This window comes from Trichosurus vulpecula, chromosome 3, assembly GCF_011100635.1.
Source record: "Trichosurus vulpecula isolate mTriVul1 chromosome 3, mTriVul1.pri, whole genome shotgun sequence".
Classification (NCBI taxonomy): domain Eukaryota; kingdom Metazoa; phylum Chordata; class Mammalia; order Diprotodontia; family Phalangeridae; genus Trichosurus; species Trichosurus vulpecula.
This window is the reverse complement of record NC_050575.1, coordinates 431,950,413-431,965,741: the sequence shown is the minus strand read 5'-3', so window position 1 is coordinate 431,965,741 and position 15,329 is coordinate 431,950,413. Positions and strand designations below refer to the sequence as shown.

Here is a 15,329-nt window from a genome sequence, read left to right as displayed (position 1 = left end):
ATGGGTGTGGGCTCACTGAGGTCCTTGGCTATTTTGAACAAATTGCCTCCTCTGGTCTCAGAAGCTGAAGCATCATAAATGTCCCAGAGCCATAGTTCTATAAGGCCTCCCCTGAACCTGAACAGCTCTGTCCCTGGGGACCCCACCAGAGACATCTATGCTCCAGTGACCATGCTTTGTAGCTGGCCCCTCTAGGTCTAAGATTCACTTACTGCTGTTCTGGCTGGGCGCCAATGAGAAGAAAGGGCAATGAGCAGGGTTTATAGACGTGCCACCTGCCTCAGAACCCAGTACCTCAGGAGAGAGCGCGCAAGATGAACATTGATGACTATGAGAACGTCAGCCTAGGGAAGCCGTCACCTTGGCCACTTGGTGAGTTTCTCCCAGATCCTACTTTTCCCGTGGGTCTTTTTTTCTTTCCCTTATCTTCCAACTCTTCCGAGGAACTTGTGGACTCAGGGAGCCATTCTATGCTCTAAGCTGGGGTCTCTGGGAGCATTTGTGGGAAGGATTTGGGGAGGGGATCAGCCTTTGAGGATGACCCCTTTGGGAATCTGAGCATCTGCTTTTCCTGCAGGAAATATTTGGTTCATCTTAGCTCCTATCCAAGATGGGGCTGCTCGAAGTAGTGGGTGTCTATGCACAGAGAGGGATGAACTGATCCTCTCTGGACTGTTTGGATGGGACCTAGGGGTCAGGTCAGCTCTTGCAGGTACATGGGGCGAGCTCAGCACAAGGAAGTTGTAAATACCACTGGCTCTTTCAGAAAATCTCCCATCTGCCCTGTACCTTTCTCATTTGTACGTAGTGGTTTGTATTTCATCTCTCTCGTTAGAACATGAGCTCCTTGAGGGCAGACACCATTTTTTTTTGGTTTCTTTGTTTGCCTTTCCAGCACTTGCCACAGTGCCTGGCACATAGTAGGTGCTTCATAGATGCTTGTTGACTGGATTTGATGGTGAACTCTCTCCCTCCCAGGACAGTTTCTCAGGGTAGAGCCACATCCAACCCACAGGACTGCACGGATGGCCCAGGTGGCCCTGGTTCTCCTGACTCTGGCCTTGTTGGCCTCCCTCGCTGCTATCATCATTCTTTGTAAGTTCCTGGGTGGTCTTTGGCTTCACATCTGTGCTGCGTTCTCACCCTTGCCATGCACTGGGGTCATTATTGCTTCGTTGAGTTCTAAGACATCTGGAATAATTCTCTTGGCCCATCTCCCTGTCTCCAGAAAAGACTCTATAGAAACCATTCTAGATGAGAAAAACGGATAATAATGATACAGGCGGGCCCCAATTAGTGCAAACAAGGAAGCCCACCTGGCTGCCTGGCCATTTAAGGTTAGCAAAGTGCTTTGCATACATTATCAGAACAGTGTGGAGGGTGCTATAATTATGCTCCATTGACAGCTGAGAGAGTTTACATGACTTTTCCAGGGTGACACCATTAACAGACATACTAAGTGTCTGAGGCTGGATTTGAACTCAGGTCTTCCTGTCTCAAAATATAGTGTTCTCACTCCAACTCTATCTTGCTTCTTCTATGTGTCTAGAACAGTGCCTGGTACTAACTGGCACTTAATAAATGCTGATTGATCAAAGAGTGCTGGGTTTGGAGTCAGAAGACTTGGCTTTACTAATTACTACCTGTAGGATTTTGGGCAAAGGCATGTATCCTCTCTGGGTCTTATTTTCCTTATTCATAAAATGAGAGGTTTGAGTTAGATAAAAGAATGATGAGGCATTTATAGGGCAGCTAGGTGGCATCATAATGTATAGAGTACTGGGTTTGGAGTCAGGAAGACTCATCTTCCTGGGTTCAAATCCAGCCTTAGACACTTACCAGCTGTGTGACCCTGGGCAAGTCACTTCACCCTGTTTACCTCAGTTTCTTCATTTGCAAAATGAGCTGGAAAAGGAAATGGCCAACCACTCCAGTATCTTTGCCAAGAGAACCCCATATGGGGTCACAAGTTAGACATGACTGAAATGACTCAATATCAACAAAAGACATTTATCAAGTCCTTACCTTGTATAAAGCACTGTGCTAATACCTTTGGGGATACAAATATATAAGCAAAGACAGCCCCTGTTCTCAAGAAGCTTAAATTCTAATAGGTAGTGATCATGTGTATAGGGGAATGACAGCCAGGGAGGCAAGTGTAGGCTTGGAAGTCATAGGGATGACCTTTGATGTAGTTTCTACTCTAAATTTATGGTTCTAAACAGAATATTTCATAGTTTTGAAGATTTGGTTGCCAGGCAACCCATTCCAGTGGGTTTTATCCTCTGTACTCTACTCCCATTACTTTTATACTGTTTTCAGAAAGAATCGTTGTTTTTGGTGGGGGTGGGGAGAGGAGGCAGGAACTGGAGCTGTGCTTTCATCAGGGTGAGAACTCCCAGTGTGGAAACTTCTTCCACTAGTGCAGCCTGTAACAGTTTTTGAGGGTAGTCTGGCAAGCTGAGAAGCTAAGTGAGCTGCCCAGGGTCACACAGCCTGTATGTGTCAGATGTGGAACCCTTGCCCAAGACATCCTGCCTTCAAGGCTGACTCTCTATCCACTCTGCTATGCTGTCTTTCTATTAGGTTGGGCTAGGCAATTTCCTTTTGTGAAGAGAATGAAGAGAAAAAAGGAAGCCAACATATCCAGGTCAAGCAGGCCATAAGTAGAAAATCTGGTTTCAATAACCGTCTCTCCTCCTTTGGGGTCAGACTCTTTTCACCTGCTAAAGTCTAGACCTTGGCAGACTTGTTCAGGAAGGACATGCAGTGATGCGGCCCAATCACTCCCATGCCCAATTTTCAGGATTTCAGTGTTTTTTTGTTTCCTCTTAGGCAACCTGGCCTGGAAAGTGGCTATTGACTCGGCAGACTTAGCTTTGGCATCATTATACCTCATTGGTACAGATCTGATCTTGGAGGTTTTTATGAGCCAGGGCTACAGGACAGAAAACAGAAAATCAGAACTGGGGACTGAAGAGAGTAGAGACAGGGCAAGGGACCCAACCAAGGTCTCTTGGCTTAAAGCTTTCCTTCTTTTATCAGGGAGGATGAGGCATGGCCCCTCCCAACTAAAGTAACCAAAGGGCTCCTGAGTGAGCCAAATACCCCAAGATTCCCAATGGTCTCTCTAATTATATTTGTGTCTCCTTGAAATCTGACACGACCCAGCCTTAACTTTTCAATCTATTAGATTTCCAGGTAGAGGCATGCACAGGAAGTGAGAAGGCCCAGCGGAAGGCCTACCTGGATAATATTACCACCTTGACTTCAGAGATGCAGATGTTAAGAAGTCATTTGGAAAACCCTAGGGTTCAGGTGTTAGAGACCAAGAAGACTAGGAGTGGCTTGGAAGATGTCACAGCATCTAGTGCTGTCACAGAAGGGCTAAGAGGTTATTTGGAGACCATTACTGTCCTCCCTGTCAGCACCCATCAGGTACAGACCAGGGCCTCTGGAGTGACCCCTGGGACACCAGAAGGCCACGTGGAGGAGGACCTAAAGCTCGGGAGGGTCACCGAACCACCTGGAGGTCCCATCAAGGAAGCCCTGGAATTGGGAGGAATCCCTGAGACACCCGGCATCCATGTGGAGAAGGTCTTAGCAAGTGCTGACATTCTAGCAGATGTGAAAATGTTAAAAGACCTTCTAGAGACTGTTAATGCCTCCTACATGGCCGTGAGAGATGAGTATAGTATGTTCGTGGGGTCCTGGGGGATTGGGGAGGTTTTTTCTACATTTTCAGCATTTCAGCTCATAACAACAGCTGATATTTCATAATGGTTAAAGGCTCACAAAGGGCTTTTAAAAAGTCATCTTACTTTCGTAAACCTTAATAGGCATGACTAATATGAGAATCATAGATTTCAAGCTGTAAAGGACCATGGAAGCCACCTAGTCATGGGCAGAGTGCTGGGTTTGCTGTCAGGGAGACTCCTGAGTTCGAATCTTGCCTCAGATACTTTCAAGCTGGGTGATTCTGGGCTAGTCACTTAACTAGCTCAGGCTTAGCTTCCTCATTTATATGATGGGAATAATAATAAGATCTCCCTGAAGGATTATTGTGAAGTTCAGATGAGATAACATGCCAAATGCTTCGTAAACTTTAGAGTGCAATAGAAACTATCACCACCACCACGACCACCATCGCCACCACCACCACCACCACCACCATCATCATCACAATTACCACCACCATCATCACCACCACCATCATCATCATCATCACCAGCACCACCACCACCACCATCACCACTACCACCACCACCATCGTCATCACCACCACCACCACCACCATCACCACCACCACCACCACCACCACCACCACCATCACCACCACCACCATCACCACCACCAGCATCACCAGCACCACCACCACCACCATCACCACCACCACCACCACCACCATCGTCATCACCACCTCTACCACCATCATTACCAGCACCACCACCACCATCATCATAATCATCACCACCACCACCACCATCATCATCACCACCACCACCACCTAGGAGTGAATCAAGGCTAATAGAGTGCAGTGACTTTTCCAAGATCATGCAATCAGCAGTCAATATTTAAACTCAGGTCCTTTATAGATCATTCAACAGAAACTACTCACTCCAAAGTGACCAATGATGTCTTAATTGCCAAATCTAATGGCCTTTTAAAAACAATCCTCCTCCTTCCTGACTTCTCTTTGACACTGCTGATCACCCTCTTCTCTTGGATACTCTCTTCTCTCTAGGTTTCTGTGACACTGCTTTTTTGAGATTCTCCTCCTACCTGTCTGATTGTGCCTTCCCAGTCTCCTCTGCTCTATCTTCATCCAGATCATGCCCACTAACTGTAGATGTGTCCCCCAAGGCTCTGTCTTGGGCTCTGTTCTCTCCTCCCTCTGGTAATCGCTGGTATCTCCCTTGATCGACTCATCCACTCCCATGGATTCCATTAACATCTCTATTCAGGAGATGATCAGATCTGTTGATCCTGTCCAAGTCTCTATCCTGACCTCCATTCTCACATTTTTAAACTGCCTATTGAACAACTGAAACTGGATTCTTGAGCCATAGACATGTTAAACTCTGTCTGTCCAAAACCAAATTCATCGTCCATGTATCCTCCATGCCTGGCATGGTGATTGGCATGTGTAAAATTGAAAATTGACTTTAATTCCTTTTTTTAGACTTAATCAAGCTGGCATGGGTTTAATATTCTCCCACTCTGTGTAAGCCCAAACTCTTTACTTTTGTAAGCTCACACTACAGAGAAACCTGCGCAAAGGCCAAACTTTTGTCTTTTGTTCAGTGTTGTAGTCTTGTCTGACTCTTCTTAACCCCATTTGGGGTTTTCTTGGCAAAGATACTGGAGTGGTTCATCATTTCCTTCTCCAGCTCATTTTGCAGATGAGAAAACTGAAACAAACAGGATGAAGTGACTTGCCCAGGGCTTACCCACCCAGCAAGTGTCTGAGGCTGCATTTGAACTCAGGAAGATGAGTCTCCCTAATTCCAAATCCAGCACTCTATCCACTGTGCCATCCACCACAGACTTAACTCAAATTCAAATTGATTCGATCAAAGCCTTTGCAGACTATACTCATGTCAGCAGACCAATCCTGTCACCTGAGGATTATTTCCACCTCTCAGCAAGGATGAAATGGGGAGTAGTTGAGATGATACTTAAGCTACCTCCTCATTTAAATGCCCATGGATTGAGATTGTCCTGATGTAATGTCAGGTTAATCAGAGAAAGACACACAGTGCTTGAGATTGTGCTTTGTTGTCTTGTTAATTGTTATAAAAGACCCTGTTGGCCTTCACTCAGGGTCTTTGGTCACTGAGAAAGGTAGGTCATTGATCCAATTTATTGGTTATTGCTAGCCTAATAAATTAATCATGCTCAGAACCTTGTCTCTCAGTTTACCTTGATTTCACTTGTGACACACATCCTAGGTGCTTAATAAATATTTGGTTGATTGACATGATAGAGATCATAAGGTATATGGAAGGCTGTCATAGGGAAGAGGGATTAGACTCGTTCAGCCCTACTATGTGCCAAGCACTGTGCTAAGAGCTGAAGGTATAAAGAAAGGCAGTTCAAAATCCAGGGGAGGAGACAATATGCAAACAACTATGATACTTATGGCTAAATGGGAGATAATCAACAAAGGAAAAACATTAACATTACAGAGCTTATAATTCAATTGGGGCGGAGGAACAGAAAAATTTAGAGCTACTGTTAGGCTCTAATTTGAATCCAGGTTCCTCCCAATGTTAAGTCTGTTGCTCTCACCATCACACTACCCTGCCTCATCATTAGGGGAAAGGTCTGGAACGTGGCACCCTTACTGGTTTGTTACTGCTAAAAACTTGACCTCCTTTCTAGAGAAATACATAGTTTTTTTCTGCAGGAACCACTGAGCCCAAGAGTTTGTGGATCTAGCTGAGCCTACCCCTTTTAGCAACATTTATTAAATGCTTATTATGTGCCAGGCATTACGTTAAGCTACTTTTCCCTATCACTTCCCTGCCAGAGATCTCGCTTGTCTCCTACTGTAACCAAATCTCATCCAATGGATAGTGCAACATCCATATTCCTGGGGATGTGTAGGGCCAGCGAAGGCAAGGCTAGCACCCTTCTCCACCACTGGTGGTCATGTTCTTCTAGGTCTTTGATTTCTCTGCTCTTTCTTCTCCACAGGAACCATACTAACCCTCCTCTCCAAGGGCTGGAAGTTCTACAATGGAAACCTCTATTATTTTTCCCAAAAGAGTACATCCTGGAATGAGGCTGAAAAGTTCTGTGTATCATGGGGGTCTCATCTGACATCCGTGGCCTCAGAGGAAGAACAGGTTGGTGCTTCTAACCCCAATTCACAGCAAAGCTTGGGAGAATGGGGGTTGGGGAGGAGGAATCATACTTCCCTATTGGGGCAGGGCTTGCCTAATGCTAGGGGAGGGCAACTCAAACAGTGAAGATCCTTGAGCCATATGAGAATTTGTTGGAGGAACTGGTCATGCTTAGTCTGGAGAAGAGAGGAGTTGGTGGGGGATTGCCCAGTCTGACTCTCATGCCTAGAATGCATTCTCTCATCTCTGCTTCCAAAAACCCTTGATTTCCTTCAAAACTCAGCTCAAGAACCTCCTTGTACTCGAAACCATTCATGTTCTCTATCTGCTCACGTCCCCCTCAAAATAATCTTGGATTGATTTCTTTTATACTTATAGGAATACTTGTTGCTTCCCCCAACAGGGTATAAACTCCTCAAAGAGTTATTGCCCTTTGCATCTCCAGTGCCTAGCACATGCCTGGCACATAGTAGGGGCTTGTTCATTGACTGATCGATAGGTATGATCACTCTCTTCAGATATTTGAAAGGCTCCTTGTGGAAGAGGCATCAGCCTTGTTCTTCTTGGCCCCAGAAGGCAGAACTAGAGCCAGTGGGTGGAAGGTGTAGACAGGCCAATCTATGCTAGATGTCCAGGATAACCTCCCAACAATTGGAGCTGCCCCAGAGTGAAGAGGGCTGTCCCTGCTTAATGCCAAATGAGACAAGACATGTCAAGTCCTTTGCAAATGTTAACATACTATATACATGCTAGTTGTGGTGTTGTTGGTGTGGTTTTCCTCACTGGAGACCTTGATATTGAGGTTGGATGACCACTCATCAGTAAAGTCAGAGAGGATTCTTGGGTTGGACTGGATGGTCACCAAACCCTGAGATGTTGCGTCTCTGACATTTACTGAGGGAAGGGCTCAACGTTATTTTGAAGGGGCTTCCTCTATGATAAAGACGTGATGCGGCCAGAGAGACCACCAGGAAGCCCCTCATCCTGAAGGAAGTCTATGGTTGTTTAATATAGTCCATATCCCACACCTGTTCTGCTTCCCTAGAGAAGTGGTCTCCAAAGCTTTTTTGGTTGTGTACTCTTATCAGTAAGACACTATTGATTGTGTATCCTCAGTGAACACATATTTATTTACATATCAATTCCAGATTCTTACCAGTAAGTACACAGTGAGTAGGCTGAAGTAATTAAGTGGTGCAATGGATAGAACACCAGGTCTGGAGTCGGGTAGATCTGAGTTCAAGTGCAGTATCTGATACTTCCTAGCTGTGTGACCCTGGGCAAGTCACTTAACCCCTACCTGCCTTACTTTCTTCATCTGTAAAGTGGGGATCACAATAACACCCACCTCCTAAGGTTGTTGTGAGGATCAAATGAAATATTTGTTAAGCTCTTAGTATAGTGCCTAGCACATAGTAGGCACTTCATGAATGCTTTTCCTTTTCTCATTATATTATTATTACTTATATATTACATATATGATGAAGCATGCACAGAAAGAGAAGTTTTAAAGGAATGTAAGCAAGGAGAAATAAGTATTTTAAGCAAATTTTGTTTATGAATAAAGCACAGTTCTCAGTGGATGCTGGCAGTGGAACTAGAGCAGCAGAGTGTTTAAGAAGCATGAATGAATGAATGGATTCCATTATTTTCATTCATTCATTCATTCATTCACTCACTCATTCATTCATTCATTTGCTCATTCACTCACTCAAGGAGAGTGGAAGAGCCCAAGTACCCCAAACAGCTGGCTGTACTATTTTACTCAGTTCTAACCTTTTGATGTTTGTATCCCATTTTTGTGCACTCACTGGGGTACATGCATGCCACCTTGGAGACCATTGCCCACCCCGTAGGTGACTCCATATGCCTCTGCCCTGTCCCCAGCATCAACCCCCATCAGTGATGTCTGCCTTCACCTCCTTTGTGGTCATTGTGTTCTAGGAGTTCCTTATCAGGAGAGCCAAGGGCATGCCATATTGGATTGGCCTGACCAGCCTGGGTACTCAAGGCAGCTGGCATTGGGTTGATGGGACTCCCTACAAGACTGACAGCAGAAGGTGAGTCCATAGCTGCCATTCTTCTGGACACATCCTTGCCTACACAAGCTCGGAGAGATCTCGAAAGCTTTCCTTGGGGTAAAGCCTGAAGAAAGATGAGGCTTACCTGACACATTCTCCTCTCAGACTCATTGTCTCTGCAGCCTCCTGGAGCATTCACGCGCTCTCTTACCTCTTCCTCAGCCATCAGATATGAACATGACCCTCTCCCTCGAGGTTGTGGCTTTGCTTGCCTCCCACAGATCTCTGGCATTGCCACAAATCCCATGCTCCTGTTGCCTTCTCTTCTCTCTATTCACGGAGCCACTGCCCTTGTATGGGCTCTCCTCACCTCTCACCTGGTCCTCATAGGTCTTCCTGACTCCACTTTCTCCCCATCTATTCTTTAGGAGGTTGCCAAATGAAGTAAGTACAATGCTTTAAAAAGTAAGAACATTTGCCTATTTTTCTGTGGTGAATACAGCCCCCTTGAGGGCAGAGAGCAATTTTATTAATCCTAAATTACAGTTCTATCCACCAACACCTGATAATGGGGGACCTGAACCCATCAGGGGCAGGCAGGTACTTACTTATCTTGGGGGTCAAACTCCAATCAGCCAACTTCATTCCATCTTTTCAGATCCCTCTCCTTAGCTGAGAAAAACAGAAGGAAAATCTAAATTGAGCAGATCTGTCTTCTTGCCTCAACTGTCACTGGTTTGTCTACCCCACACAGTTCCCCTCTCCTTCCCAATATAGCTAAAGACCCCTTTTGATTGTCCAAGCTTCCCTTCACTCCAAGATTTAGCACCCCCTGACAGTCTCCTTCATAGACCATGCCTGGCCTTTGTAGTGACTCTTACCTGCCCTTGTTCCTATCGCCTGCATTTTAAAAAATCTAAGTTGCTTGGGGAATTCCCTGAGCATCCACATTTGTTCCTTCAGACCACATTCATCTTCCCCTCTCATGAGAGCTATTCCACTTGGTGGCTTCGCTTGACTTTTGAGAGTTTCCCGTCTCTCCTTGATTGATATCCCCTGTCATATTTTGCTCCATGGGAAGAAGCCACATGTGGGTCTGAGCATAAGGATAGCTGACTTCAAGGGTCTGAAAGTCTCTTGTGGATTCAGTTAGTTCTGTCTGGCCTCAGAGGGTAGAACAAGGAGAAGGCGAATTTCAGGTTGATGTCAGAAACAATTCCTTAATCGTTAGAATGAGTGTAATGGACTGCCTTGGGAGAGGGTGGATCCCTCTGTATTATAGGGCTTTGGGCAAGAGCTGAATGAGAAGCTGTTGGGTGTAGTATAGAGAGGGATTTTTTGCAGGCACAAGTCAGATTGAAAGCTCCTGTGGAACCCCTGGCTCTGAAAGTCTGTGGGAAAGAGAATAAGTATTTATCGAGTACTTTTTTGTACTGAGCTAAGCAGTTTCAAATATCATCTTGTTTCATCCTCACAATGACCCTGGAAAGTATCCCCACTTTACATTTGAGGAAGCTGAGGCAGGCAGCACTAAAGTGACTTGCCCAGGGTCTCACAGCTAGTAAGTGTCTGAGGCTGGATTTGAACTCAGGTCATCCTGACTCCAGGCCCAGGGCTCTGTCCACTGTACCATTAGCTGCCTAGGCACCTAGCTGGGCTGAGCAGACGAAAGATGAGGCTGAGATAGTCTGAAGGCCGTGGGCAAGTTATGGGGGAAGAACACAATGGGGAAGGCAGGCAGAGGGAAGATGGGAGGCCAAGTCCCCCACTGTTGTTCTGGGCCTCTTCCATGACCTCCTCTGCCCCCACCCCTGTCATTTCAAACATAGTTGATGTTGCCCAGCTCTATTTCATGAAGTTTTTCATTCATTTTTCTCTTATTCAGTTTTATGATCAGACAATTCCATTCTGTCTCTAAGTGGTATTTTTATTTGGGGCTGGTTCCTAGGTTTTTTTTAATTTCCCAACTCAATAACCTTTAAATGATTGAATTGGTGACACAATGCACCAGCTTCACCGCCTACCCTAACCATTCAGCGCTGGTGCACGCTGTGACCAGACATGCTTCCTTTATGCCTCAATTGAAAGCATTTACAAGATCTGATTATCTGCACCAGCAGAGGAGCCCCTGTTCGTTCTGGAACAGAAAGGGACGTTGCCATGGTAACGAGCTTCCCCATTGCCTGCCTTCCCTCCTGGGTCCTCCATTGCTTCCTTGGCCAGACTCCTTTATTTCTTTAATACTTGGGCATCTAATGGCCGTAAGTCCCTGACCACCGGGCCTTGTCTACCCGGCTGTCCCCCAGTCAGCCATCTGGTCTACAAGCCCTCTTTGCTGTATCACGATGGCTAAGACCTGTCCTCTGAACATCAGCCCCTCTGCCGGATGGAGAGTGAAGAGCAGAAGATTGGGGCTGGAGGAGGACAAAGGAAATGAGACATCGAGGCTCCCTGAAGCATCAACTTAATTCCGTTCAATCCAACAACATTTATTAAGCTCCTACTGTGTGCCAGGAACTAGGCAAACAAAGACAAAGTGAAAGAATAGTGCCCCCAAGAAATCTACATTCTACTAGGGGAAGCAACATGTCTGCAGATAAATGAATATGCTACATTATTTTATATTTTTAATAGATAGTTGCGGCTTAGGGGCTAGAGAATCAGCCTTGAAGCCAGGAGGATCTGGGTTCAAGGTGTGCCTCTAACCTTTCAGTACTCTAGAGACAGCTGGAGGTGCAGTGGATAGAGCGCTGGAGTCAGGAAGACCTGAGTTCAAATCCGGCTTCAGATACTCACCAGCTGTTTGACCCTGGGCAAGTCACTTAACCTTTGTCAACCTGTTTCCTCAACTGTAAATGGGATAAAAATAGCACCGACCTCCCAGGGTGGTTTTGAAGATCAAATGAAATGATAATTATAAAGTGCTTAGCTCAATGCCTGGCACATAGTAGATGTTCTATCGATGTTTCCCTTCCTTCTTCCCGCAGGCAGTGTGTGTCAGAGACGGGACAAGTTTCCTGATCTGAGGCCAACTCTACATTCACCATGCCTTTCTTTTACTCTGCCTCGTACGTGTTGTTCAGTCGTTTTCAGTCATTTCTAACTCGTTGTGACCCTCTCTGGGTTTTCTTGGTACAGATACTAGACTAATTTGCCATTTCCTTCTCTTGCTCAGATGAGGAAACTGAGGCAAACAGCGTTGAGTGACTTGCCCAGGGTCACACAGTTAGGAAGTGTCTGAGGCCGGATTTGAACTCATGAAGTTGAGTTTTCCTGACTTCAGGCCCAGCACTCTATGCACTATGGCGCCACCTAGTGGCCACACAGGAGCTTAATGAAAGTTGTTTTGGATTGGTCTTCTTGTCTCTATTCTATTTACCAGCAATTGCCTTAGGCCTTCTGACTTTATTCATAGTAAGAACATCAGTATCCACACGGCCAATTCATCCACCAACCTCTTGTGACCAGAACCTCCCGTTTAGAGTCCCAATAGTTAAATTAGTGTTTGTGGATGGTCTAAACGGTGGGAGGTTGTCAGCACCGTCTGCCTCTCTCCCCATCTATCAGGGGTGGAAGCATGGAAGGGTCTCCATCGAATCTGAGATCGTTTTCAGATTTTTCTTCATTCCTCGGGTGACCACAACCAAAAAATTCATGTCCAAGTAGCTTCCCAGTGACCTCAGGTTTAGAGCTTTAAGGGGACTTGGGGGCGGCCTAGTTCCAACTCCTCACTTAAAGTAAAGTAATGGAGGCTCAGAGAGAGGCTGAATAACTTGGGCACAGCCAGTAGGCGACTCCTCTGACTCCCAGTCTAGCAAACTTCCCAGCGTACCATGGCGATGGATCCTTGCACTGCAGACATGGTCTAGGCCAGGGGTGGGGAACCTGGGGCCTTGAGGTCACATGTGGCCCTCTAGGTCCTCAAGTATGGTCCTTTGATATTCATGGATGCACTTGAGGACCTAGAGGGCCATGCATGGCCTCAAGGCTGAAGGTTCCTCAGACCCCTGGTCTAGGCTTTGTCAAACCTGCCAGAGGTCACCTCTGCAGGTATAACTTTGAAGAACACAGAGTCACCTCTGGGCCATGTTGAGGGATCAGAGCACTCTTTACAGCTCAGGTCATCAGAATGACTTTGTCCATTTAAAAAGTTTATTTTCTTCTCCAGGTTCTGGATGGGAGGTCAACCACAACCCTGGAATGTGAGAGGCAAGTGTGTGGAGATGCGGGTCAAGGCCCTGAAGTCATGGAAGGATAGGGATTGTCAAGCTCATCTCCAGGGTCTCTGTAAAAAAGCTCTGGAGAGGTTTGAAGAAGATCCGGATGTGAGTTGGAGGACAGAACTTGACTAGCATGTCAGCGGCCCATCCTCAGAAGGGGAGAACAAAGTGGGCCACACCTTCTCTCCCCACCTTGGAAGAAACCAAGACACTGCGGCCGGAAGACCATGTTCATGGTCCCTTCTGACTCGGTGTGGGGCTTTGATATTGTCGCTTCCCAAGGACACGTAACACCTGGTTTCTTCACATTTCTTTGGTAGTCTATATCTCCCCCTCTGGGGCACAACTATTAAAGAGGCGGGGCTTTAGAACGTCTGAAAACACCCTGAAATGGAACTTGGCCTCGAGGAGAATGAGATGATCTCTGATTTCTGCTCAGTCTTTCAGAAGCTTGGGTGGGAGGGGAAATTTATGTGGAAAGGCAGAAATTGGAGAATTATCTTTATTTCCAGGTTACTCTGAAACTCTGGGAGGAAGCAAGACAAAGAATAAATTTAGAGAATGTTCAGGGGAACGTGTACGTTTGAAGCAGGACTTATCGTCGTGAATCCTACAGTCTAACAGAGAGACAGTGGTAGTAGTAGCAGCGGCAGCAGCAGTAGTAGGAGTAGTAGCAGTAAGACTAGTAATAGTAGTAGTGATAGTAGTAGTAGTGATAGTAGTGGTAGTGATAGTAGTGGTAGTGATAGTAGTAGTAGTAGTAGTGATAGTAGTAGTAGTGATAGTAGTAGTAGTAGTAGTGATAGTAGTGGTAGTGATAGTAGTGGTAGTAGTAGTAGTGATAGTAGTAGTAGTGATAGTAGTAGTAGTAGTAGTGATAGTAGTAGTAGTAGTAGTAGTAGTAGTAGTAGTAGTAGTGATAGTAGTGGTAGTGATAGTAGTAGTAGTAGTAGTAGTAGTGATAGTAGTGGTAGTGATAGTAGTAGTAGTAGTAGTAGTAGTGATAGTAGTAGTAGTAGTCAAAACAGATCCGCAGCGCTTGCCGTATGGGCCAGGCACCGCGCTAAGTGATTTATAATTATTGTCTCATTTTATCCTCACAGCAATGATGGGAGGAAGGTGCTATGGTTGTCTCCCTTTTACAGGTGAGGAAACTGAGGCAAATAGAGGTTAAGTGACTCGCCCAGGGTCATACAGCTAGTAAGCTTTGGAGGCAGCCAGCCCTGGTAAGCAGATCGCACCACCTTACCTGCCAAATGCATTATAGGCACCAATGCACAACCAGCCAAGTTGGGGGAGGGTCTGAGGTTAGTATCCCGGTGGGAGAGGAGGGCTTTTCCGGGAAGCTCCACGGCAGACTTAGGCTTCAGGAGGAAGAGCTTTTCCTGACAATGCGAGCTAACCAAGGGTGGACTGGGCTGCCTGGGGAGGGAGCGATCAGCCTCTCACTGGAGGACTTTAAGCCAAGCCTGGGTGGCCGCTTGTCGGGGATGGTTTTTGCAGTAGAGACGCTGGCCCTAGTGCGCGTTGTTGTAGATGTCCTCTGAGGTCCCGTCCAGCTCTGGAATCTTATAACTAACTCTGGGAATGTACTTTCTCAGTGAGTAGACGGACAAGTCTAACATCCAGGGTGCTGACTTTCCAGAACAAGATACATGGGAAATTCAATGCGATTTTTAGTTCAAGGAAAGACTCGAATTAGGGGGAATATCAAAGAATTCTCGGAGTTGAACGGGTTAATTCCATCTAACGTTCTTCTTGAAAAGGCTCCGAGAAAACACCCTCGGAGCGAAGGGCGCTGGGACGTAGTCGAGGGCGCTCAGCTTATCTGAGAGGGAATTGAAACTCGGAGGGGTTCAGCGATTTTTCCAGGGTTATGTGGCTGGTAAAACATCGGAGGTAGCCTTCGAAGCGGGGCTTTCTAACTCCAGATCCAGCGATCGTTCTATCTTCTGCATCATACCTCCTCTTGAAATGCTGCGTACATCTTTTTATTCCTCCTAATGCAGCAGTTTAATGGCGTATCGTGTGGGTCATCTCGAAAGAATTCAGACTCGGACCGTCGCGAGTTCAAGGAAAGGCGTTTATTGGGAGTGACGCCTCTCAGAAGCAGGCTGGGCTCCACAGCGACTTCAATAAGACAAGACAGGCAATTTTATAATGTGATGTGTTGATTACACGGCAGAAATTATGAATATTAAAAAGCAGGAGGGGTTTGTCAAGGGATTAGGTAATAGGGA

The 15,329-nt window shown here is 46.1% G+C and overlaps 1 protein-coding gene across 1 annotated transcript; it reads left to right on the top strand.

The window, feature by feature from the left end:
- The first annotated feature begins 246 nt into the window (after positions 1–246).
- Positions 247–13,749, top strand: LOC118845034 (C-type lectin domain family 4 member K-like). The gene is made up of 6 exons (XM_036753059.1): positions 247–372; positions 979–1,095; positions 3,194–3,694; positions 6,700–6,851; positions 8,793–8,908; positions 13,038–13,749. Exons 1-6 carry the CDS (start codon positions 315–317, stop codon positions 13,219–13,221), a joined length of 1,128 nt encoding a protein of 375 aa, XP_036608954.1. The 5' UTR covers positions 247–314; the 3' UTR covers positions 13,222–13,749.
- The last annotated feature ends 1,580 nt before the right edge of the window (positions 13,750–15,329 follow it).

Excerpts from the sequence above, each read along its gene's own strand:
- LOC118845034 (XM_036753059.1), top strand. The coding sequence starts at position 315 with ATGAACATTGATGACTATGAGAACGTCAGCCTAGGGAAGCCGTCACCT. Across the intron at positions 373-978 it reads GCCGTCACCTTGGCCACTTG|GACAGTTTCTCAGGGTAGAG; the intron begins GTGAGTTTCTCC and ends TCTCCCTCCCAG. Across the intron at positions 6,852-8,792 it reads TGGCCTCAGAGGAAGAACAG|GAGTTCCTTATCAGGAGAGC; the intron begins GTTGGTGCTTCT and ends ATTGTGTTCTAG.